The following is a 24074-nucleotide window of genomic DNA, read 5'->3' as shown; positions in this document are numbered from 1 at the left end:
AAACTCCACAGTGCTTCCATAAAGGATCAAATGGGAACATTTTGAAGATTCCTCACTTCTTTCTCGACCTCTGCCCAAATCCCCCAAACCCACAATTACTCTTAACCTGAATGAAAAGAAAGTGCCATTAGTGTCTTCTAATTCTTAATGGCCCTTCATATTAATCCCTCACCTCCAAAAAAATCACAGCTCCTACCCCTCTCCCCCTAAAAAGCTTTTTTTGAACTTCAGAGGTGGGAATCAGGAAGAAGGAGCAGGCATGGTGTCTAGACAAAGGAAGGGATCTGAATGAATATGGGCAGGATCAGGACGGACACCTTTGCCTGGGAGCTAGTACATCTGGGGCTGCCTGTCTTGTCACATTTGCTTATAAGGACACCTGGCACTGCATTCACCCGTGACAGGTCATCCCTAGAGCCACAAGAACTGGGGTCTTGGCCAGGGCCGAGAACAACACCGGACCCAAATCTTGCAAAAGCCTGTTCAACTCCTTAAGAAAAAATCAATCTTTATTTTTCTAGCTGGATGGTATTGGAGGTCACAATTTATGTGCATGTTAGTGACACGGCTTTTGGCATTTCCATTAGCAGCCTTGTTTTAGGGCTTTTCCATCTGCTGTAGAAATCGAATCTCAGAATAGTATATAATACATAATCACTATCTGAAAAGGGATGAAAACCCACCAAGAATGTGATTTTAGGGAGCCCATTTCCACGATATAAAGGGCTCTGGCACTGGGGCCAGCCTGTGGGTGGTTCAAAGCAGACTCTGCTGGAAAAGCTGAGGGCCTCCAGTAGTCTTGGAGGAGAAAACAGTGGGAAATGTGCACCCCTGGGTCCATGTTCTGCCAGTGGCCAGGAGGAGGTGCTAGGTTTCACTTCATGTCCCAAACTACAGGTGCTTGTTGGCTGCCGGCTCACAGCTTTAGCCATGGAGTAATATCTGGTAACTCCATTCTGCAGCCCTCACATTCAGTCCTCTGCATCCTCCATTGATGTGAATGACTCTCCACTATGAAGAGACGTCTGGGTAGTTTTGCCCTGGGTACCATATGAATGAGCACTTCCAAGTTGGGAGGAGAAACCAAGTCCAGGAGAGCCCTTGTCCTGGTTCTAGAGCACGTGGATACCAGTGCATGCCCAACAGTTATACATGTTAAAGAGATGGGAACATACGGACCCGGAAGCCTGCAGCTCACAGAGAATGTGGGCTGGTGGCAGGGTGGCTGGTGGTAAGGAGCTATGTTTACTCAGAGTTGGTAAGAGTCAGATATCAATGTCTTGGGCTCTGGAAATCATAACTTGCCACGGAAGTATTAATAGGTTAAATTTCTATGCACTCATTTATTATTTGTTCAGTAAATATTTATTCAACACCCATTACGTACCTAGTAGTATATTAGACTCTGGGAATACAGTGGTGAGCAAAAGAGAACCCCTAGCCTGATGGGGCTTGTGTCTTATAGGAAGATTCCTAATAAGTAAAGAAGTCACATACAGGATAAATATTGTTGCGTTGGAGGCATAAGATGTTATTAGAGCATACATGAAGGGCCTCCACCTTAGATGGGGAAATTAGGAAGGCCTCCCAGAACTGGTGTCATCTAAGTTGTCATCCGAAGGGTGAAAAAAGTTATTCAGTAAAGAAGGTGGGGTTGTGGGAGAGAAAGGGAAGAATGCCGGGCTGTGGTCGACATGAGTAAATGTCTAGAGTTGAGAGAGAATAAGGCAAGTTCATGGCACTGAAACTGGGAGTGTGGAAGAGGGCCAAGACCCGATATGGGAGGGGTAAGTAGCATTACGATGAAAGGTCCCTGAAAACCACTTGTAAGTAGTTCTGCCTTTTTCCTAAAGGCAGTAGGGAGCCGTTAAAAAGTCTTAGTCAGCGGTGTGGCATCGGATTATATTTTAGAAACATGACTTTGAGTACATGGTTGTGTATTCACTGCAGGGGTTTACACTGAAAGCACCGAGATTATTAGGATAATATCGCCATAATCGAGGTAAGAAATTGTGGTAGCTCGAACCCGTGTAGTTGCAGTAATGATGGATACGAAGTAGAAAAAGATCAGGATTCTCGGCAGGCTGAAGAAATTTGGTGATTGACCTGTTGTGAGAAGTAAGAGAGAAAGGAATCCAGGATGATGGCCTCTTTGTTCGCTTGGACAGTTGGGTGACAGTCGAACTCTTTACTGAAATAGGGAGCACAAGAGGAGCGGCAGAGTTTTGTCGTTGTCGTTGTTTAGATAATGAACAATTTTGATATTTCAGTAGTGAGGTGTGTATGACATCTGGCGAGGAACCATCCAGGAGGCATTTGGATATACAGTTATGTCTGGAATTCAGAACTCACTGGACATGTATATTTTGTAGTCATCAGCATATTCATGATCTTTGAAGTCCTGGAAGTGGGTGAGTTTACAAAATAAGAAGGTATAGAAAGAGAAGAGATCTTAGAACAGAATCTGGGGGAACCCCAACATATTCTGCTGCTCCAGGACAATCACAACCCACAATGGAGACTGAGAAGGAGTTGCTGGAGGAAATAAGAGGGAGACCAGAGTGTGGTGTCATGGAAGCTAAAAAAGAGGCTTTAAAAAGGAAAAAGCCGTCATCCGTCTTAATGCCGTTGCGTAGTCTTGTCAGAGGAAGACTAGAAAATGCCCCTTAGATTTAGTGACACGGGTGTCATTGGTTATCAGAGGCAAATCGTTGGGGTCTCAGTGGAATGATGGGAATAGGAATGTGGTCATGGTGGGTTGAAGAGTTGATGGGCACTTGGGAGATAGAGGCTGCATGTGTGTGCAGCTCCAGGAGTGGAGAAAGGGATGAGTTAGACTGAGCCACGGTTAGGGTTTGGCAGGGTGGATGCAATGGAAGGACAATGGGTAAGAAGTTCAGGAATCCACAGGGAGGAAGCTGAGAGTTGAACCACGGGCCTTGAAGTATGGACTGACTTGAGAAAGAAGTAAAGAAGTAAGGGAAGAGAGTAGGGATGTTTGGAGATCAAAGAATGGTTCTGGTGAGAGTGATTGATTGGGTGGAAGAACTTGAAGAGTGGGAAGAATTACCTTTAGCATTTTAAAGGAATTGCTCTTATTGGTGGTGAAAGCCCAGAATGTTCTCTAGAAGCACCTCCTGGAGTGGGGCTGTTTAGTTCATGGGACCTAAGTTAAAACACCACAGTCCACTTATTTACATAGCTGTCTCTCCAAACCCCTAACCCAGGCCACCGGACCAGTGTTCTAAATGGCTACTGTTTCTTGATTCCCTGCCATCTGGCACTGTGTAGACACTTTTCATATGTTATCTCTAATCCTCCCAGCAACCTTGCATGGTGGGTGTTATGACCTTTCCTACAGTTGAAGAAACTAACACCCAGAGATATTAGGAAATTTGCATCTGGGTATATAGCTAGTAAATTATTGGCAGAGTCAGGATTTGAACCCAGGTTTCATCTGACTTCAAAGTCCCAGCTTTTTGCTTTTTACACTTCGTAGACTGTAAGCTTCTTGGGGGAGGAAGTGTCTTTGTAGCAAGGGGAGGAAGTGTCTTTGTAGCAATGTAGCCTTGGTGCTTGATGCCCATGCAGAATTGGAATTCAAGAAATACTAGGCACATGAGTGAGTGACAGTAAATGAGTGAGTGCTGCTAAAAGCGACTCTCCAATACTCTCTCCCAAGGGAAATAAAAGTACTACCCAAAGAAAACAACAGAGATAATTGGAAGGGGAAGAACAGGTTAGGAAGATTTTGCAATCAAGCGACACTGGTTTTGGATAGAGAGAACAGAGGTATCTCTTCTGGCTGCTGTTTATGGCCGGGGTGTTGGACACCTGGCCGAAGCATGAGAAAGTCAGCTGTAAGGTTTCCCATCTGCTCTGGGCCAACCTCAAGATCCAGTCCTGTCAGGGAGTAGCCCAGAAATTCCAGAGGAGGAACTGAAAGGGAGATACGTAGGACATGAAACCCACACAGGAAGAAAGAAGAACCCTAAACCACCAAGTGACATTTAACTTTGCATTTCCCTTTTAGAACTCAAGGCTGGGGTTTCTTTTCCCACCTTCCTTCAGAACATCAAGGGGAGTGTGTATATGCACGCACATGTGTGTGCATGTGTGTGTGTGAGGATATGGGAGGGGAGGACCAGGTTGCTCATCCTCTGGCACATCACCTGACATGGCCTTGACAACAGGCACAGGCGTGATGGGTGCTCCGTCTCCTTACCCTTGGATAGATTTAGTGAGCCATGAACGCAGCCTACTTGCAAGGACGGTCATCCAGGTTTGGGGAAAATGGGAAAGGCTGGTAGACAAAGTGTTGTGTTTTGTTTTTCTTGACCATCATCAGATTCCTCTCCATCCTCCCTGAATAGCAGAAAGGACAATCTTTTCCTTCCAGGTTTTAAAAGCTATTGTATGCTGCCTGACGCTCCATAAAAACTTCTTTCTCAGGTCTTTGTGGCTGCCTCTCATTGCTTGTCTGTTCAGCAAGTCTACAGATTCACTGTCCTCTCCTTCACCGTTGTCAACACCAGCTCATATCTTCTCTGGGTGGCAGGACGTGCATGTGGCCTAGTGAGCCAGTACAGGGCCATCCCTGAGGTGCACAGGGAAGTTCTGAGGCCCGAGGGCAGTGGCCCATCGCCTTCAGTATTCCCCATCAAACAGCCTGTCCCCAGCCTGTGCACATACACCACCCACTGTCTGCTTCTGCGAGAGAAGTTGTGGGCTGTAGGCAAGGAGCTTGGCGAGCAGGTGGAGCCCCTGGGGACTGTGGGACCGGGGACTAAAGGATCACAGAGCCTCTCCTCTTTATATCACAAATGAGATTGAGGTCCAGAGTGAGAAAATTCATTTGTTTAAACCTTCATCCATTCGTCTATCCCTCTATCCGGTAAATATTCACTAAATAGCTGTCAGGTCCATGAGATAACAGTGGTGCATGAGAGAAATGAGGTCCCTGCTCTCCGGTGGCTTTCATTCTAATGGAGAGTAAACCTCGAACTTCAAGTGATTCACGCAAGGCTAGTTGGTGTCAGATCTGAGAGGCGAACCTGGACCTTCTGCAGTATCCTTTCTGGGGACCCAGGCAGAATAGCTCCCTGCTTCCAGGGTGCCTGAGCCATCAGTTCTGTTCTTCACTACAGGTGGAGAAGTTGAGAAGGAATGAAACTGGATTTTAGTCTAGATAATTCTGGGCAGCAGAGGGGTTGTAGAGGTATGAGTAATTTTTGACCAGACCAGACTAAGGATTCTTTTTTTATTTTGATAAAATAGATATAAAATAGAATTTATCATTTTAACTTTTTAAGAGCACAGTTCAGTGGCATTAAGTACAGTCACATTGTTGTGCAGCTCTTACCACCATCTGTCCGTAGAACTTTTTCATCTTCCTAAACTTTGTACCCATTAAACAATAACTCTTCCTCCTCCCTTCCCCACGCTTTCTAGACCAGGAATTCTTGCCATTCTGTGGCATGGGCCCCTTGGGGAGTTTGGTAAAACCTTCCTCAGAATAATGTCTCTAAATCTATAAAGTAAAAGACGTATGATTGTAAATGGAAAGTTTAAATACAGATATCGAAATATATTTTTTAAAAAACCATTTGTAATATGGTATGTGTGGTTCTTCGTTATCCTTTTAACAAGCACCAGCAGTGGTTGAATATCTGCAGTGTGCATAAATATTTCAAGATAATTGCAACATTTCCAATTTGGTATGAAAATATCTATCGATGAATGAGTCACAGGTACAGCTAATTAATACGACTGGTTTGCTGCTTTCATTTCCCATTGAAGGAACTGCTAAATTTCAGTTAAAAGTTGGCGAAAATAAAGATATAATTTTTTCCCCCTTCAAGTTCACCAACATCTTAAATTCTATCCCTGGATACCTTGGAGGTTTTGTGGACTCTAGATTTAAAGAAATCCTTCAAGGCAGAGTTTACCCACCTTTTCTGCCTAGACAGGTAGTGCGTGGGGCCAAGAGTGTGCTGATGAGTAGGACATGGTGACACAAACCCGTCCTGTGCTCAGGCCCTTGAGGAAGGGGAGGTGGGAGCATCAAAGGGAGCCAGTCAATGGGGAAATGGTGCCCCCATTCCCCTAAGCTGCCAGCCTGCTGTCTGAGGTGGGCGGGGCCAGTGCCCCCTGGAAGTGTGCCTTCTGGCAGCTTCCCCGCCCCCCTTCCACCCCACTTGTCCAAAGGCTCAATGCAGAAGGGAGCCATATGGTCCTTTGTGGACACATTCTCCCTAGTACAGTATCTTCCTGGTGTGAATGCGGGGCCTGGCTCCCCAGAGTCAGCTGTGCCTCCCCTCCCCCGCTGCCTCGTCCCCCCCCCACTGCCAACCCATGGAGTCACAGGTTGTGGGGGCAAGCTCACTGAGTTGGGGAGCCCTGCAGAGTCAGGGCGAGTGAGGAGTCTCATAGTAACACCCACCCACATACTCGCACAGAAAACTGTTGAAGTCGAATGTCTCAAAGTCAGATCCCTTTTTAGTATGAATTTGCTGTGTCTCATTCTGAGCACTAATTCCAATTTAATTGCAAGTGGCCTGAAGCCTCTTCAATAGGAGTAACAAATGGTTTGATTTTGTAAACTTCATCAGACTGCATTTTAAATGCGACACAGTAGCCCAACTCGAATGCCAATGAAGCACTGGAGTAGCTCTCTGTTTACTAATTATCCGTTTTTACTCCAAGCCACGCTGGCTGGCTTGTCTGATTAAATCGGATTTGTGGGATAGAGAACAGCTAGCAGAGTTTTCTCTATAGTAAACGAGATTGAAACTATGGGCCGCCTGGCTGCACACTGTAAATTATATTTCCTTTTAAAGGGGACGTGTCTCTTTTATTTCTCTGTCATCCCGCCTGCATATTAAACTTTACGGTACAGAAATGTACCCGGCTGCTTCTAAATCCAGCCTCTCGCCCTCCACCTGGTAGCCAGCTCACTTCTGTTGCTTTCTGTCTTCCTCTCTGAAGAACTGGAGAGGAAATCAGTAGCTACATCCCATATTAATCCCCCTCCACTCTTTTTCCTTTTTAATACTTTTCTTCCCTCTATCCTGGGGTGAGATTTCATTATTCCATTATTCTAAAAGGTACCTGTGATGATTTGAATTCCTAGAATCCATACTGAGTTGGCTAAAAAGGAGTTTTCGCAATAAGTTTTCCTGGGACGAGACACAGACTGGGTTTTAGCCTTTCAGAAAGATGTATTGGTGGTATCGGGCTGGGTAGACAGGGGCTTAGCCTGGTTTGGTAGTGACAGTGTGGGCAGTGAAAACAAAGAGTCGATTTCTGAAAAATTAAATTTGTTCCTTTGGTTCACCCTGGAGTGAAATCCTTTGCTCTGAGCAGAGCGAAATTAAGATCACCTGGTTCCTACCTGTGGTCCAGTGGGGAAGGCTGTGTGGGGCAGGTACTGGCAAGGTAGACGTGAGTGGATGTTGGTGGACCGGTGCCCACAGTTGAAGCCCATGATGGGACAGCTGGTGTGTCTTCTCCCTGACTCCCTGGCCAGTTTTGGGGTATGGGGTGTGGCCTAGAGCACTTGGGCTCTGTGATTGTTTATTCCTCTGCCCCCGGGAAAGCCACCTCTGCCCTTTGTCCTTCTTGCACTGTGTGCATGTGCATGTGTGCAATCACACATACACTGTACGTAAACAGGTGTAATCACGCTGTGCTTAAACCCTGCCGTTGCTAAGACTTTAACTCCACAAACTTGACCTGCCCAGTCCTCACTCTTAGTATCTACCTTTGTGTGGGAGCTTTTTACATTTTAATTTGCTTCTGAATGTCCTGCAAAATTAAGGTGTCTGCACTTTTCCCTGTTTGGCCATTGTGTACAGTACAGTACGGGAAGGCCTGGCGGTGCCTCTGATAGCCTGGTTACCGTGGGAATGAATGGCCACCACACTCTCAGGCTCATAGCCCCGCTTTTAATTGTTGACAGTAAAAAGCATTTAAATGCTGCTTAATTTGTAATCATCTTCTGGGGGTGGGGGGAGGAGAGGAACCATTAAAGTGTCAGTTAAATGAATACATCCTCTCTTTTTTGGTTTGGTTTTGTTTATTTATATGGGGTAGGTTTTATTTTCATTGCCCAGTGTTTGTCAGATATTTAAATGGCTCTTTCAAACCATCAGTATTGCATTTTATTTTGAATTTCTGTCTCTCCCAACCCCAGCCCTCTCTCCACCCTATTCTTTCTCTCCAGGTCTTTGTCTTGCCTCTCTCTCTTCATCTGTCCGTTCTCTTCTGTGTGGCCTCCTCCTGCCTCCACCTTATGGTCTCTGGCATACTTTGGGGTTTACAGGAAATTTTAAATAAGACCCCAACTTTATTTTTTTTTTTCAAAAAGACCCAGTTCTTCCCCAGGGACCTCTGGATGACTTTGGGGGTACCTGGAACTGGAGAGAGTGTCTCTGTAAATGCCTTGCGCACAGTGCAAGAGATGAAAGGGACCTGGTAATAACTTATTATACGAATAAGGAAATTGGGTCACATCTTCAGGGGGAACCTCTGTGCCCTCCCATGAAGCTCTGGACACACTGCTCAGAATGTAAGTGCCTATGTGTGGGGCACCGTGCTAAGGAACTGAGACCACTGGATTCAGAGGGTCTGGTTCTCAGCTCACCCTCTGTGCCACGTCATTGCTTGCCAGTTCTGTTCTGTCACCCCTGTGCCGCGGACATGGGAGAGAAAGCCCCTGCTCCTGATGTCCACCCCATGAGTCAGGCCCTCCCCCAGCCCAGAGAGCTTTGCAGGTGCCCTCAGACCCGGAGACTTAAGAATTGCCCTTCTGGCTATACTGACGGTTCTTATGTACTAGTGGGTAACTGGTGGTCCCTTGAGAAAAAGCACCTAGCAGGTTCTCTGAAGTCTTGCTCTCCCCATCTTCCTAAAAATCCCTGTCTCACAGGGCTTCCTGAGAAGGATTCAGAGAGCTAGACCTGAATTGGCCCCTAGAAAATGATCAGTCAAGGTTGGGTCTTTTCCTAGCATTGCCTTCTGTGACTGTCTCTCTGTGAACCCAAGACAGGGATTCTAACCCCTGAAGCCTCGAGATTCTCTAACTAAAAGAAGGCTGTTGAGGCAGACTTTGAAGGAGAAATGCCTAAAATACATCTCGGTGGGAGAAAGGACCTTTTAGTCTTCTAGCACCCTCTTCAGTAGGCCTAGAACCATTGACTGCTAGAGTGGTGGGAACCCTTTAAGAAGCATTTACTTCCACCTTTGTTTTTCCGATGAAGAAGTCGAGGCTCAGAGAGGTTTAATTAACCCACCCAAGAGTGCACAGTAAGCTAGTCACTGACCCAGGACTTGAAGACAGGCCTTCTGGCTGAAGACTCCAGTGCTTTATACTCTTCTACCTCTCTTCAAGTAGAAGTCTGTAGTAAAAGGTCACTGGAAAGGGTAGGACAGGAGGAAAACCAGCAGGACGATTACCCTGGCCTGTCCTTTCAAACACCATTCTGACTTCCCACTACATACTTAAGGAGTTCTTTTCCCAGAAACCTCCAGCACCAGATGAGTTAGAGACTGAGAGACCCTAGCTTCTTACAGTCCAGCTCTCATGCAGTCTTGCAGAGCTGCAGGCCTCCCACCGCAGCCACAGCCAGAGGGTGCAGAGCTGAATACATGCCAGGGAGGATGCACTGAGGAAGGAATGCATTGTAGTCCTGTATGTATTTGCTACTCACCTACCCCCACATGAGGGCTTTGGGAACCCAGAAGGTAGACAGGTACCTGTCTCTCTCCTTTGAACTTTCTTCTTACAGAACAAGCAGGGTAGAGAAACTGAGGGAAGGCAGTTCTCTGCATCTCGGGAGAAGTGTGTTCCTCAAGGCAGCACAGTGCCTACCTGGCCCATCCCCCAGCCATCTACTCCCAGACTGGTCTCAGCTCAAAGGCTCTTCTCCCTCTTGCAAAATTGGCAGTACCTGAGAGAAGCTTCTGTTCCAGATTCCCCCAGGGCTGGGCTAGGTTAGGCGACTTCGGGCCTATCCTCTCGTCTCAGGGCTGTTGAAGTTGGTCCAATTTTTCAATCGTGGGCCAATTAGTTTCACAAATGGGGGCCCCCGTGGTGCCAGGGCACATTTGTTCCGGGCCTGCGCACTGGCCGGGTCCCATTGTCCTGCCTCCCACCCCTGCGTGGACCCATTGTCCTCGCCCCCAGCGGGTGCTGCTTACCGCTGATTTATACGGGCAGGCATCCTGCGGGCTCCAGGCTACACCGCCACAGCTGGCGGAGGTGCTTAAGGCCTCGGACCCCATGACCTTTGCCCCAGTCCTGCTGTCATTTTGAAAGTTACAGACCAGAGGGCTACATACTTCTCCGGATTTACTTCCCACCCGAGCCCCTCCAACACACACACACACACACACACACACACTCTTTTCTTCTTCTTCCCCCTTGCTCTTGTGGTAGAAGTTTGGATTTATTCTGGAATGTCTGGAAGGATCCAGGAGCTAGACTGGGAAGGGCCTGGGGGTGGGAGGTACCAAGAGGCGCAACTAGTCTTTCCCGATGTGGCGGAACCTGCTGCTTCCCTAGTGCGGCTTTTCATCCTTATCCAACGCGGAGCAGGAGCAGTCGAGGAGCATGTTCCCATTGGTGTGGCACTGCCAGGGAGCCAAGCCTTGGTTTGACATCTTGAAATTGAGTTTCCACTTGGCACCTTTCTTTCCGTGGGCCTGAGCACTCTAGAAAGTATGTCTGGCATGAAGTAGATCAGACGGGGAGGTGGTCGTGTAACTAGGCATAGATCTGGTCGCATGTTAACCGTTTACTCTCTCAACTTTCCACCTCCTTTTTACCTCCTTTCCTTTCTTTGCCACCCCTTTTCTTGTTCCCCTCTCTCATTTTCTCTCCCTCTTAGCTCATTTGTGTGAGTGATTGACAAAATTAGCAAATCCATTCATATTACTTTTATTGTGCAGGTCTCAATAAATCCCCCATGTCCAGGGTGCACCTTAATGAGCTAGTGAGCTGACAAATTTGTTTACTGTAGCTGGAGGTGCCGAGTAATGAAATGCACTTGCGTCTGCAGCTCACTGCTAAACAAATACACGGTTTTCTGGAAGCCAGCATTGCTAGCCTCTGCCTGAGGATGCGGCTACATTCCCCAAGAGACCAAGTGGTGTGTGTGTGTGTGTGTGTGTGTGTGTGTGTGTGTGTGTGTGTGTGTGTGTGTGTGTACGTACACACCTACCTGTGTGTGCTTTGAGACATGGAATCATTCATCCATGGTTTAGTTTTAAAACAAATTTGAATCAGCTGCTCCAGCTCCTCCCATTTTTGGTTATTCATTAGGAAGTCTCTGCTCCCTGGACTAACGACATAAAACCATAACTTCTCCCTCTCCCTTGCAAAAATGGAAGGTTATATAGATGTGTAGGTGCCTTCTAAGATTCTAAGTGGGTAAGAAAGAAAGGGAAAAAGAGTAGGGAAGGCTGGGTAAGGAGACTGGAATTGACAAGGCTGAAATTGATGGGAAAGCTAGAGCTAAGGTTTTTAGCTTCCAGCTTGGTTTGGAAAGATGTAACTTGAACACATCATAAAGGTGCCCAGTGATAGGTGACTCTGGATATAGGAGGCAAGCACCCATGTACAGGCTTGCAGCTAACTTGGCTTGATCCAAGCCACCCAGCATGTTTCCTCAGCCTTCTCTACCCTTCCTGGGAGAGAGGCGTAGGCAGTAAAGGAAACGGGGACTTGCGTCCCACCCTCTAGCAGCTGTCACTCCAGGGGTCAGTAGGTTGACACTTTTTTGGGCTGAGCAGGTTAGGCCCTCATTGTGCATGTAGCTAGCTTTCTGAGAAAGCCTGGGAATTCAGGAGCTCATCCCAAATGGTCCTGTAACTTATGCCCAAGAAGAAAACTAGTGGGGAAGCTCTTGGCCTTTTCTCTAGTAGACTCTCGAAAAGGAGCCAAGCCCTAAGTGATGGCACAGGGGGAGTCAAAAGGCAGGCACCCCTGCAGATGGCATGGACTGGGCGTTTGGTTCCTTTTTGCCTGCTTCCCGTCCCTTTTCCCCTACACCTCTAGCTTTCTCCATCCTCTGTAGCTGCGGACAGAGCCTTCCTGCCTTTGCTGTGAATCAGCCCCAGGTGCTTGCCTGTGTCTGTCCTTTCTTCCTGTACAGTGGATGATGCAACTTTACCAGTCTTTAACGATGACCTGGGGAGAGGTGGGAAAAGGAGGGAGTTGCAGTGACGGTTTTGGTGTGTGGTTACAAGGACTGCCCAGGGCTGGAGATGGTGTCCTAGAAAAGAGCAATCCTGGGGAGTCAGAGGAAATAGAAGGATAGGCCTGAGGATTTTGGGGGTCGGGAGGGGTAGAGAGTGGGAGATGGTTCTGTTTAACTCGAGGTTTTCACACACACCCAAATTGGGTGTTTTCTTTCTCTGGGGAGAACAAGCTGCTGGGGGTGGCAAGGGAAGCAGCTCTTCCTTTGTTGGGTGAGGTCATAGGGAGTTAGGAGTTAGACTTGAGAAGCCCATCCATGGTTCACACGCATGCACACGCGCATGATCTGGCACACGCACATGATCCAGCACACGGACACATAGCCGTCACGGCCGGCTTACCAAAAAAAGCCAGAGTATATTTAGATCCCTCAGCTCTTTTGATTAAGAAACTGCTTATAGCTGGAGATAATAAGAGCCTTGCTCCAAGAAGGTGTAGCACCTGAACATCTTCGCCAGCTGTGTGCCCCTCTGATCCTGTTCCTTCCTTTCTATTAAAGAGCTAATTGGTATGAAAATGGTACAGGTGTAAACATGAGGATTTTTGTGTCTCATAATTTTAGACCCAGTCATCACCTGGGTGAAATAAATACCCTGCATCCATGTCACCCCTCCTGCCTCCCGTTCCACCCTGGCCTTGGCTTTCTCCCATTTTTTGGTCTAAATTTAAACTCGTTTTAAATCAAGAGTCTGTGAGTCGTACATGCCGTGCCGCCAACACTTTGCTGTCTGTGGGGGTGGAGGGTGGGTGCGGTGTGGTCACCATCTCCAGAGATAGAATCGATGCAAAGCGGGGCCCTGCCCACATTACCTACGAACCATTCTTCATTCAACCTGCCACCACCATTCCTCCTTCCTAATTCTAATTCCCTTCAGGGAGACACCCTTGGAGTCCAGCCTAAGATTGAGCCCCCATCCTTTCTTCAGAAGAGCAGAGGAGGTGTTGTTCTTTGACCTGGTAAATCATTTCCTTGAGCCAATGCTAATTTATGTGTCTGATTTACATTGAAACTTACGGATTGATAGAAAACAAATACATTTGTAGGATTTATGCACTCAAAAACATTTGTCAGTTGCCTCATAACAACACTATGCAGTTGGTGTTGGAAAGGGCAGGTTAGTTGTGCGTGTCGTTTCCTGGACGAAGAAAGGAGGCCAAGGGCAGCAGCTACCTGGCTCAGGGTCACAAAGCCAGCCAGGGCTGCTTCTCTTGGCCGAAACCAGGGTTGTCCGAGTGTTTCACTGTGTGATGTAGTAAAACTGGGCCTTCTGTGGTTTGGGTCTTCAGTTCTAAGCAACAGAGTTCAGACTTGGATCCAGAACTGGGGAGTCCTGTCCAGCCCACCACATATTCGTGAGGGGCCCCAAAGAGATCAGCTGTCTGTAGGTCACTTTGCATTTCTCATTTCCAAGGAGAGTCTTGTTGGAAACTCTCAGAAATGGCTACATTCGGTCTGCACTTTCCCCAGCTCCAGCCCTCTGTCTCTCTGAACCATGACGTCCGCTACCCCATGTCTCCCCTCTGCCCTCTGTGACTGCCCCACAGCTCCTCTTTAATGCATAAACGTCATGCAGTTATTGAGTGCCTACTCTCTGCCAGGCCCTGAGTTCTATGTTGAGGATATAAAGGCGAAGAGAATAGTTCCTGCTTTGGAGGGCTTACAATCAGTAGGCAGAGCTGGATGTCAAAAATAAATGTAACACAGGGTTTTACATGCTGTAATCGTGAGGGCTCAGAGGAAGACGTTCTTGGCACTGAGTCCTAAATGGTGTAACTCAGCCAAGATGCCTTCTCTAGGGTCAGCTTCCTAGAAGAAGCAGCCCGGCATTGATAAAACAACTTAGGTTTGTGTATCGTACAAGACTGTTGTGATCCATAGCCAGGTTGTCCACTGCAGGAGGATGCCCAGCTGAGGAGGGGATGGAGGCTGGAATCCAGCCCGCTCTGCTCACCGGAGCTGTGTACCAGGCGGGGATCTGTGTCTGCCCAGAGAAAGAGGCATAGTTCTCTAATTCAGACAAAGGTGTCATCCGGGCTGGTGTTTTGGCTCTGCTACCTCTTTATAGCTATAAGCTTTTTCACATGGGTATCTCATTTGGTACTCTCAACAACCACAAGCAATATGGCAAGGGATGGGCATACCCTGGCCCTGAGAAATTCAATGACTTGCTCAGGGTCACAAGGCAAGTAAGTGTCAGAGCCAGGACACCTGTGCTTCTTTTGTCTCCCTTGTGTCATGCTGACCGTTTGCTTTCTGCAGATCTTTTGCAACCAGTGGAGGCTCCTCCCCTCTCCCTAGTGGGGTCTCTCCTAGCAGAGGAAGGAACAGCAGGTACCTCAGGGCCTCGGGCATTGAAGGGAGCAGACTGTTCTGATGCTGCTAAGATCCCCTTGCCCCGCCGCACATCTCACTGCAGCTAATGAATTGCTAATACAATTTTCTAGATAATTTTATTTCCATACTTCCACATTTTAATGTGTTTCCAAAAAGCTAGTATTTATTTGCTTAATCTCCCAGTGTAATAGAATCTGCCCTGACTCATCATACATGTGGACAATCAGCTAGGCATAAACTATAGCAAATTGTTTAATAACTCAGATCGTCTCAAGATTTTTAACTTGTATACACCAGTAGCTTTTCTTGTGTCTCGTCCACGTCTCCCCCAGCCCTTTCCTTTTTTAAAAAAATATATTTTTCCCTTTTCTCAGCTGTTGGTCTCCAAATACAAGAATGGGGAGAATGGATGTGGGGCCTCAGAGCCCCCTTCTCTTCATCTCTGAGCCTCAGGCAGTACGTCAGTGGCCAGGGAGAGTCCCTGCACCTTATGGGATGTCCCAGGAAGGGGAGAGAGACCACTGGAGGTGCTTTGTTCCAGGTGGTGGCTGTGTAACTTTAAACCTGTCACCAAGGTGCAGAGCTGGTCATCTGGGACTTCAAGTGCAGTACGCTTCCAGACTCGAGCCCAAGCCTGGGGTCCTGCCATGCCAACTTTCTGGATTTCATTTCTCTACCCTCCTCCTGTCTTCACAGCCCCTATCCTAGCCTGGTCCCCACCCTCCTTTAGTGGTAGCACAAAGGCCATCAGTTCTCTCCCTGCTTCTAGTCATTTGCCACTGCTGTTGGTCCCCATACTGCCCCAAGGGCCATTGCCCTCACGTACTGGTAGGATCACGCTAGCACCCCATTCTTTTTGTGTCAAATGAAGTCTGATCTGTCCCACCTGGCGATAGGGCCCTCTGTGATCTGACCCCCAATAACCTTCCCGCTTATCTCCATCCTCAGGGCCTGGCCTCAGTCTTCACTTGCTCTGAAATTTGCTTGTGGCGTTTACTTAGCCTGGCTCCTGTGCCCGGCCTCCTAGTCCTTGGCTTCTCAATACCCTTCATTTCTCAAAGCCACTGAAAAAAAATCTCTCAGAATCTTCTCCAAAGCTTCTTGAAGTCACCTAGTCTTATCCTCTGGCTGTTTGTTGACTTGTCTGTGTCCCCCACTGGTCTGGGACCCTGTTTCTCTGGATGATCTCAGCATCTCCCTTGTCACCTAGCACAGTGTCTACACTTGGTAATATTCACTGAGTCAGCTGAATAGATCCGAAGTGGGTTCAGACCATCCCGAGAAGAAGGGATGGCATAGTGAGGCAGTTTCCAGAGCCTCGGGAAAAGCAAGGGGCAGACTGAGGCTGCCTGCCCTGCCTGGTGGTACCGGCCGTCAGAGCTTCTCAGGGCCTGGCTTTTTAGGCTCAGGGTGTCTTATGGGGAATGTCGTTCATGTTGCCCCTGACCCAGGCTCCTTTCACCCTGGGGAGTTCAGGGGATGCATAAGGAGAAACCTGGGCTCTTAAAGGGCATGGCTTGTCTGTCTTACAGATTTAAAGCAGTTGTTTGACATCTGGCTTAATCGGGGTTCACTGTGTGGAGTGAGGTCAGGGGGCAGAGAGGGGCTGGCGGTGGGGGCCCTTGGGATGAAGCAGCCAGGACTGCTGTGCCACAGAACATGTGGCAGATGGCCTCCACTCCTGGGTGTATTGACCGGAATGGACTGGACGTTGAGGACTGTCAGCCCTTGGTCTGCTTCTGTCATTTCCCTCAGTGCGGCCCCTTGATCAAATGGAGCCAAGTGCCCCAATACCTCCCAGAGATTTTGCTGGCTCCCGGGCGTTTGGAAAGGCTTCAGAGAGCTATGCCTGTGACTCCACTTCCAGTCCACTCCTCTTGCCCAAGTCCTCTAAGCATTGCTGGAGCGAGCTCTGGATACATTGGCGCTCCTGAACCAGCTGGGTAGGAGCTGGCTTGCTGGCGTCGTTACCTTGCTCTTCTAGGGGAAGGACAGACAGACAGGTGGCAAGTCCAGAAATAGACATGGGCCCAGCCCTGCGGTTTCTGAAACCAGACAGACCTAGGCATTTTCAAATTTCAACTCTGCCTCTTTCTCACTGTGTGACCTTAGGCAAGTTATTTAATTGTCCTGTTTTCCCATTTGTAAAAAGGGGGCTGAGAATGCCTGCCTTGGAGGGTAGCAAGTTTTAAGTGAGATGACAACACAGATAAAGCATCTAGCACAGCACCTGTATCAGTTCCCTTCCCTTCTACTATTTGAGGCCGGGAGCAAAAAGTGAGCCCTTGCTTATATTCAGTCTCCCTGCTCAGCTCACCCTGGACCTGGATGCGGGCAATATGGATGGCGCATGGTTGCAGGCGCCTGGTTTTCCAAGTGTCTGAAAAGAAGGGTGTGAGGGGTGAAGGAATAGCGGAGAGTGAGAGGTTTTGCCTTCCCACTAGTCCATCCCAAACCCAGCCACGAGTGGGACTGAGGTGCGGAGAGCAGACCTCTCACTTGCCTTCTCCATTGGTGGACTAGGGAGGCAGCCAGGCTCTTCATGCTGTCCTATTTACCTCACTTTCCACCGGGAGCCTCCTGATTCCACACTGAGCAGGCCACAAACCCTGGCAGCCAAATCTCTGCCCCTCTCTCCCCTCTGGATTGGGTTGACAGATGCCAGGCCTGCCCACCTTTCCTGCTTGTGTCCCTCACACAGGGCTGAGCATAGGCGATATTTCCCAGATGCCGGCAAAGAGAGGTGAACAGATGGGCTTCCCAGGGGAGCTGACGTTCTTATGGAAACGGAATCCAAAATGATGGGCAGTGAGCCACCAGTTAGGAATCAGATGGGAGGGTTTAGATGCTCCCTCAGGTGGTGCTGTACCCAGAAAGGCCATGGTTCCAGAGCACCATTGGCAGGGGCTTGATAACAGATAGCAAATGGCAGCCTGTCTTTGTAGTATGCTGTGGGATGCCTACCTCCCTGTGCTTCTGATCTGCACAGGGAATGACTGGACTGAATTAAATGAAAATCTCATGTCATTCACTATCTTAAAATCCTTTGACAATCGCCCATTGGTCTCGGGGTGAAACCTGAAGCTCTTAATATGGTTTTCAAGACCTCACACGACCTGGCCCTGCCCACTTCTTTGACCTTCTCCTCTACTCATTGTCTGCTTCCCCAGCTGTGCCGTTCTTCTGTCTGCTTCTCCGACCTGCCATGTTTCTTTCCAGACTAGTGTTCACAGCTGCTCTTTCGTCTTCCAGGAATGTTCCCCCCGACGGACCCTGTGTGCTGGGTAACATTTGTGATGAGAGCAGGGACTTTGTGTAGTTTTCCATAGTACACCCCCAGTGCCAAAAAGAGTCCTACTTGTGGAAGGTACTAAAATAACATTTGTTGACTGAGTGGCTCCTTAAGATGTGTACTTTAATGAATGGAGAAGTGGTTAAAATATTAGTCCAAAGTGACTAGCTTGAGGAGAGGGCTCACGTCAGGTGCCGGGGTGTGTGTCCCAGCTCTGCTGCTAAGGAACCCCACGGAACTTTGGACAAGTTACTCAGTCTCTCTGTGCCTCATTTTCCTCATCTGAACGGTGAGGACATGGAGCCCATGTTTTGGAGATGTTATTTTAAATTAGTTACATTCGTATAGTGGCCGGAAGATGTTATCTTCGTTATTGTGGTTCCTCACAGAAGCTACCCTGCCATCTGACCTCCTGCCCCAGACTCCGAAAAGTCCCTCTGAAATGTGCCATCTTAGTACCATGCCTTCGACACAGCACTCCATACAGTTGCCAACTCACATTTGCTGCTGCGACGTGTCTGATTAATGCCTCTCTTTCTCTCATTAGACTTTAGGTTCCATAAGGGCAGGAAGTGAGTTGATTTTGCCCACCATCTGGTATGTGGGTCACATACTAGATGCTGTATAAACATTGTATGTCCCAGGCAACCTCTGGGTTTGCCCCTGAACGTGGTGGCTCGGGGGTGCTAGTCCTGATGCTGGCTATTCCTCCAGCCTGGGTGAGTAGAGAACGGCCTTGTGTTCTACCCTTCCTGAGGCTCTCCCGCTCCTGTCTCCCACAGGCACAGACATGGCCGTCTTCTGTCTGCTGTGCGGGAAGCGTTTCCAGGCACAGAGCGCGCTCCAGCAGCACATGGAGGTCCACGCAGGCGTGCGCAGCTACATCTGCAGCGAGTGTGACCGCACCTTCCCCAGCCACACCGCCCTCAAACGCCACCTGCGCTCACACACAGGTAGGCCGGTCCAGGATGAGGAAATCAGGGGCTCTGGGAACAATGTCTGGATTTACCTCCCAAAACATAAAGTGACGAGGCGGGTAGAATTGGACTGTAGCCCTTCTTTGCTTAAGGTTTGGGCGTTGGTGGCTGGGTGGGGGCTTCCGTAGTGCTGCAGGTGTATGTTTATAGTTCTCCTGATCTCACCTAGTGGACCTTGCATCCTCCATCTCTTCATGCTCAACAGAGAGGGTATTCATTAGAAATGCAGCCTTGGGTCCCACCCTCAGAAATTGATTTGGCAGGTGTGGGGTGGGATGTAAGACCCAGCATTACTGGGAAGTATTCCTAAGGGATTCTGAGGCAGGTGGACCCAAACTCATGTTGAGAAAGACCTACCTGCTTAGTCTCTAAATCTCTCTGCCACACACCCTTTACTGTCCCTGACCCCCACCCAGGGGGTGCACACTCCCGAAGTCAGCCTCAGGCTCTTAAGGGGATGTTGCTGAAGTAGCTCCACAATCACAGAAGCACATTTTCTGTACTAGGGTCTTAACCTTGTTTAGGGGAGTGAACAGTGAGCCATGAAATATTCCTGTGTAGCCAGTTCCAGATGATGGGGGAGGAGAGGGTTGTAAGTCAGGGGAGCTGGGCCACCACCCTCTCCGTTTTGGGGATGAGATACTTACCCCTGAGGGCCAAGAGATATGTTTCCTTGTAGCAGCTCCTGATTCTCTAGCAAGGGCATGGAGGACTTAAACTCTTTCCTTTAAGACAAAATTGGGTCCTTGCCTACAATACTGTGGATAAAGGCTGCCCATTTCTGAGTCTGCATGTGTCTCTACTTGTGTGTGTTCTCTCCTGGGTTTGGGGTGGGAGGTAGTGATGGGGTGGGGCCAGGAAGACACACTCTATATCTGGATTTGTTACCGGGCTTATTTATGTTCATGTCTCAGGGCACAAAAACTCTGTGTGCCTCCAGACAGGGATGGTTGGGCACTTTCTGCCCTCATTCTTGAGTCTTGTCACAGCTCCGGGATTAAGTATGCAGACCAGGCCTTTCATGGGCGGCAGGCTCTGCTGAGTAAGGGAGGGGTTTTATTTATCATGGACTGAGCAGCTTGTCCCACCGATAGTGGGCATCCTCACCAGGGAGCCTGCCTGGGCTCTCACTTCTGGATGCCACTCTGTTCAGGGGAAGCATACTACCTTAGCATCACCAGATTTGCTTAGAACTATTTAGAATTGCTGGCATAGGACAGGGGGAGGTCGCAGAGAGTAGGGCCTGACAAGAAGGGCTAAGGAAGAAGGAATACTGACAAGGACTTTCCCTAAAGTGACCGCATAAGCATCCCTGCAGGTTTATGCACCTTCCTCTTAACACTTCCCCCACGGGGTCCCCAAATTCAGCCTTATCAAAGACGAGCAGTTACCTTCAACTACTTCTGAGGACGTTGCTGGGTCAAATCTCTTGGTTTCATGTTACTTGAATGATGCCAGCCTGCTAAGTCTACCCAGGATATGCCCTGCTCTGCCCAGGCCACCTTCAAAGAGCTCAGATATCAAAATGCCACATGCTTCTGTGTTGATCATGGCTCAGATCTGTGGGAAGGGGCTGTTTCCAGACATAGTTTGGGAGAAGCACTTGCTTAATCTAGGAAACATGAAACATGTACACTGCCTATGCACACATACAAATACCCGTCGATTTCCACACCAGTGAGGCCCTGCACACACAAGCCATATACAGGCCAAGCGCACCCCCACACGATGCCTCATTAATATTCTGTTGTTCTTGGCCCATTTACTGCTGGGGCCTGGTGTTTAGCATCGGCAGCTGTGTTTGGTAGGTTAGTCCAGCCGCGCTCTTGGCATTGATGGATCCCTGATCACACGGCTCATCATATAATAAACTCTCAGCTGTGCTCCAAGGAGGGGCCCGAGGAACTGACGGGATGGGGCTGGAGTGGGTAGGACAATACTGGGCCTGGCCGGTGCCAGGGAAACCACCAGGTAAGGACAGATCTCTGGGGTCACAGGTGCACTGGGCAGGCCGGAGGGGGCTCTAATTAGTCTCGTTTGTCCTGCACTTAATGTCAAGCTCATTAAAGAGGCTACAGAGTTAATCAACATACCACAAATTGGATTTTGAGTTCTGCAGCCAGTTTTGTGTACATTATGGCAACACTGACACGATTAACTCTCAGGGCGAGGATTTTGGGCCAGGTGCTTGCCATGCTTCAAAAGCTGTGTGTGTGTGTGTGTGTGTGTGTGTGCACGCGCATGCATGTGTGTGCGTGCGTGTGTGTTTGTGTGTGCTTTTTTCCTCCTAAGTTCTTTTTATTCCTTTCCCTGGGCTGACTCTAGAGATTTCCTATTTAAACTCATTTAACATGCGATCCACTTCATAATTAAATTCATAAAAATCTGATCAAACAAACCTCTCTGTCTTAACCCTTTGTTTTTTAAACTCTTAGGGCCCCCCTCTAGAGGGAGAAGGCACAGACGCTGGTTCCCCCAGCTGGGTGGCTGCCGATGGACATTTTAATTACCGGCTCTGGCTGAAGTCTCACGTGGCCCTCGCTTTATTTATTTATTTATATCTTAATGAGGATACTGAATCTTTGATTAAAGTCGTAATCGTTGCTGATTTAGTAAGGAAGGGGGGTGAATGTCAGATGGAGCTGTGCGTGCAGCCATCTACACAGAGAGTGGCACACAGGCACAGGTGCGCACAGACTGACCCTCACTCTGTCAGCATACAACTGATTAGGATCAGAGTCTGCACAGGCCTCTAACTTCCCTTGGGTTGGATGGAGTTGGTGGCTGGGGACCAGGCAGTCTGGACAGCCCTGGCAGCAAGGGGGTGGGCAGATGTCGAGAACCCCAGGGCTCCGTTCATTCCCAGATCTGCATGTGAGGGACTCATTGGCCTCAGCCAGTGCAGTGCCCCATAGATTGGTAAGAACTGGTGTCGAGAGGTGGCTCTGGTTTGAGCTTCTCTTGTCCAGCTCCTTGAGGGAAATGCTCCCACCTGCACCTCTATGCCCTCGGTGCTTCTTGAAGATCTTCTACACATGAGAGAGCCTATCAGTGGGTGGACCCCAGCATCCACTGCCCACAGAGCCTTAAAGCTCTTCAAAACCATCAGAGAGATGAGAATTTATGTGGGTACAGGGGCCTGCATCCAAGACGGGGGAGCTTGTGTTAGGGGCCTGAGGAGGGGAGAGAGAGAGAAGAGAGTAAAATATAATTTTAAAGAGGAAGTGAAGGCACAGGCATACGAGTCTATAACGAGAAGGACAATTTATGCCCAGGCACGAGCGCAGTTTGACATGGGGATAATGAAAAAACGTAGGTCATTGTGGATGACTTAAACCTTCAGCAGCTGAAGAAAATGTATGAAATGCAGAGGATATTACACGGTTGGCAGCCCCGCACATCTGCAGAGGGACAAGTGAAATACAGTGGGCCATTCTTTACCATAAACTGTGGTTGTTGGAGATGCAGCCCAGAGAAATTGTAATTACAGTGACAAGACGAATCAGCGATATTTAAATATTCATGAACAAAGTCTGGGGTGATCAATCTATCTTTATTGTCTGTGCCTTCACTCCTGTAATAAATAAGTAGCTGAAGTCCTTACCTTTCATTCCCCAAAGCCCCCACTTTGGGTACAAAATAAAAAATAGTTAACCCCCACACTCTAACCCAACTGCTCACCCTCCAGGGGCCATAAGAGTGGAATGCACAGAGAGCAGGCTGATGGACATAGGTTCCAGGCCGAGAAAAGGCTGTTCTCTCCAAGTTTCATATACCCAACATTTCCTGAGTGTCCGCTCTGGGTGGTCCCTGTGCTACGTACGGAGGCTACAAGGATGAACAAACCTCCCGTTTTACCCTCGAGGTGCTTCCTAGAAGCGTGGTGGGTGCGACAGTAGATATACGACAGCATGTCATTTAGCAATCTGAGAACTGTCCAATGTCCAGACTCAGGAACCAGACCAGAATCTGAATCCCAACTCGGCTACTTACTAGCTATTTGACCTTGGGGACCATATTTAAGCATCTCTGAGCATCTCATTTTTCTCACCTGTAAAATAAGAATAATAATATCTTTCTTGTAAGGTTGTTGCAGTGATTACGCGATATGATCGGTGTGAAGTTCTTAGTACAGTAGTGAACACTCAACAAAAATGCGGGCCATTTTAATTAGAATATACCATAAAAATTATACTGCTGCTGCTAAAAGAGCAAAATGCTGGACTTTTTTTCTCTTTGGGGATAGAGAAGTATCACTCATTTTGCCTGGGGGATTAATGGGAAGCTTCCAGACAGGGGCTTTGAAGGATGACTAGGAGTTTGCTGGGGAGAGAAGAGGAAATGAAGCTGGGCGAAGAGCTGTGTAAAACTGGAAGAGGGAGAGAGCAGAAGGGGTTTTGGGGACAATGTTCTCATCGTTTCCAAAATTGGAGGGATTTTTTTTGAGGATATGAGAGTCAGGCTGGAGTGGCTTTTGCCGCTGACCTAGAGGAAAGGAAGAGAAGGTAGCATGGTCTCAAAGCCACCCAGATCCGCTCTACACTCGTGGGGGCCTGATTTTGGGGATTGCTGTTCATCCATGAACCAGATGGGCCCTCTTATCCCAAGATTGGCCCTTGACCCATGGATAGCCACTGGACCACAGTAAAGTATGGGCACGCGTGAACATATGTGCTCCCTGTTTATGCTATGGAGGTTGGGAGAGGCTGGGGTTCCTTAAGTCATCTTTGCAGGCTGTGAATGCAGGCAGTCTCATCCTCCTGGTGCACTGAACGTGTCCTTCTGTCCGCTGAAGTTAGGCCGGGGGTAGGCAAGAGCCTGAACCAGCCCCTTGTCCCCACAGGCGACCACCCGTACGAGTGTGAGTTCTGTGGCAGCTGCTTCCGGGATGAGAGCACGCTCAAGAGCCACAAACGCATCCACACAGGCGAGAAACCCTACGAGTGCAATGGGTGTGGCAAGAAGTTCAGCCTCAAGCACCAACTGGAGACACACTATAGGGTGCATACAGGTACTGAGGGCCAGCGAGGGCTCCTGAGCCGGCTCTGGGGACCTGGGTGGAGGTGGTGGACTGATGGTTTCCCAGAGAAGCCCAGGTGAGGATGGCCTGAGGCTGAATCAGGGACACCTTCTGTTAAGGGTTGGTATGTTAACCTGAGTGTCACTGCCCCCATGCAAGGCTGAGGCAGACATTGCTCATCAATCACAGCA

The 24074-nt window shown here is 48.6% G+C and overlaps 1 protein-coding gene across 2 annotated transcripts in view; it reads left to right on the top strand.

Moving 5' to 3' along the window:
• ZBTB16 (zinc finger and BTB domain containing 16) overlaps nucleotides 1-24074 on the top strand; it is a 179253-nt gene that overhangs the window by 152900 nt on the left and 2279 nt on the right. For both annotated transcript variants that reach the window (XM_011365373.2, XM_011365374.2), the window contains exons 5-6: nucleotides 18669-18839; nucleotides 23707-23874. In XM_011365373.2, coding sequence (XP_011363675.1) covers nucleotides 18669-18839; nucleotides 23707-23874 — 339 coding nt within the window. The remainder of the gene's footprint in view (nucleotides 1-18668; nucleotides 18840-23706; nucleotides 23875-24074) is intronic.

Source organism: Pteropus vampyrus, unplaced genomic scaffold, assembly GCF_000151845.1.
Source record: "Pteropus vampyrus isolate Shadow unplaced genomic scaffold, Pvam_2.0 Scaffold110, whole genome shotgun sequence".
In the NCBI taxonomy this organism is placed as follows: domain Eukaryota; kingdom Metazoa; phylum Chordata; class Mammalia; order Chiroptera; family Pteropodidae; genus Pteropus; species Pteropus vampyrus.
Note: the sequence above shows the minus strand (reverse complement) of the source record. Positions and strands in the feature narration are given on the sequence as shown.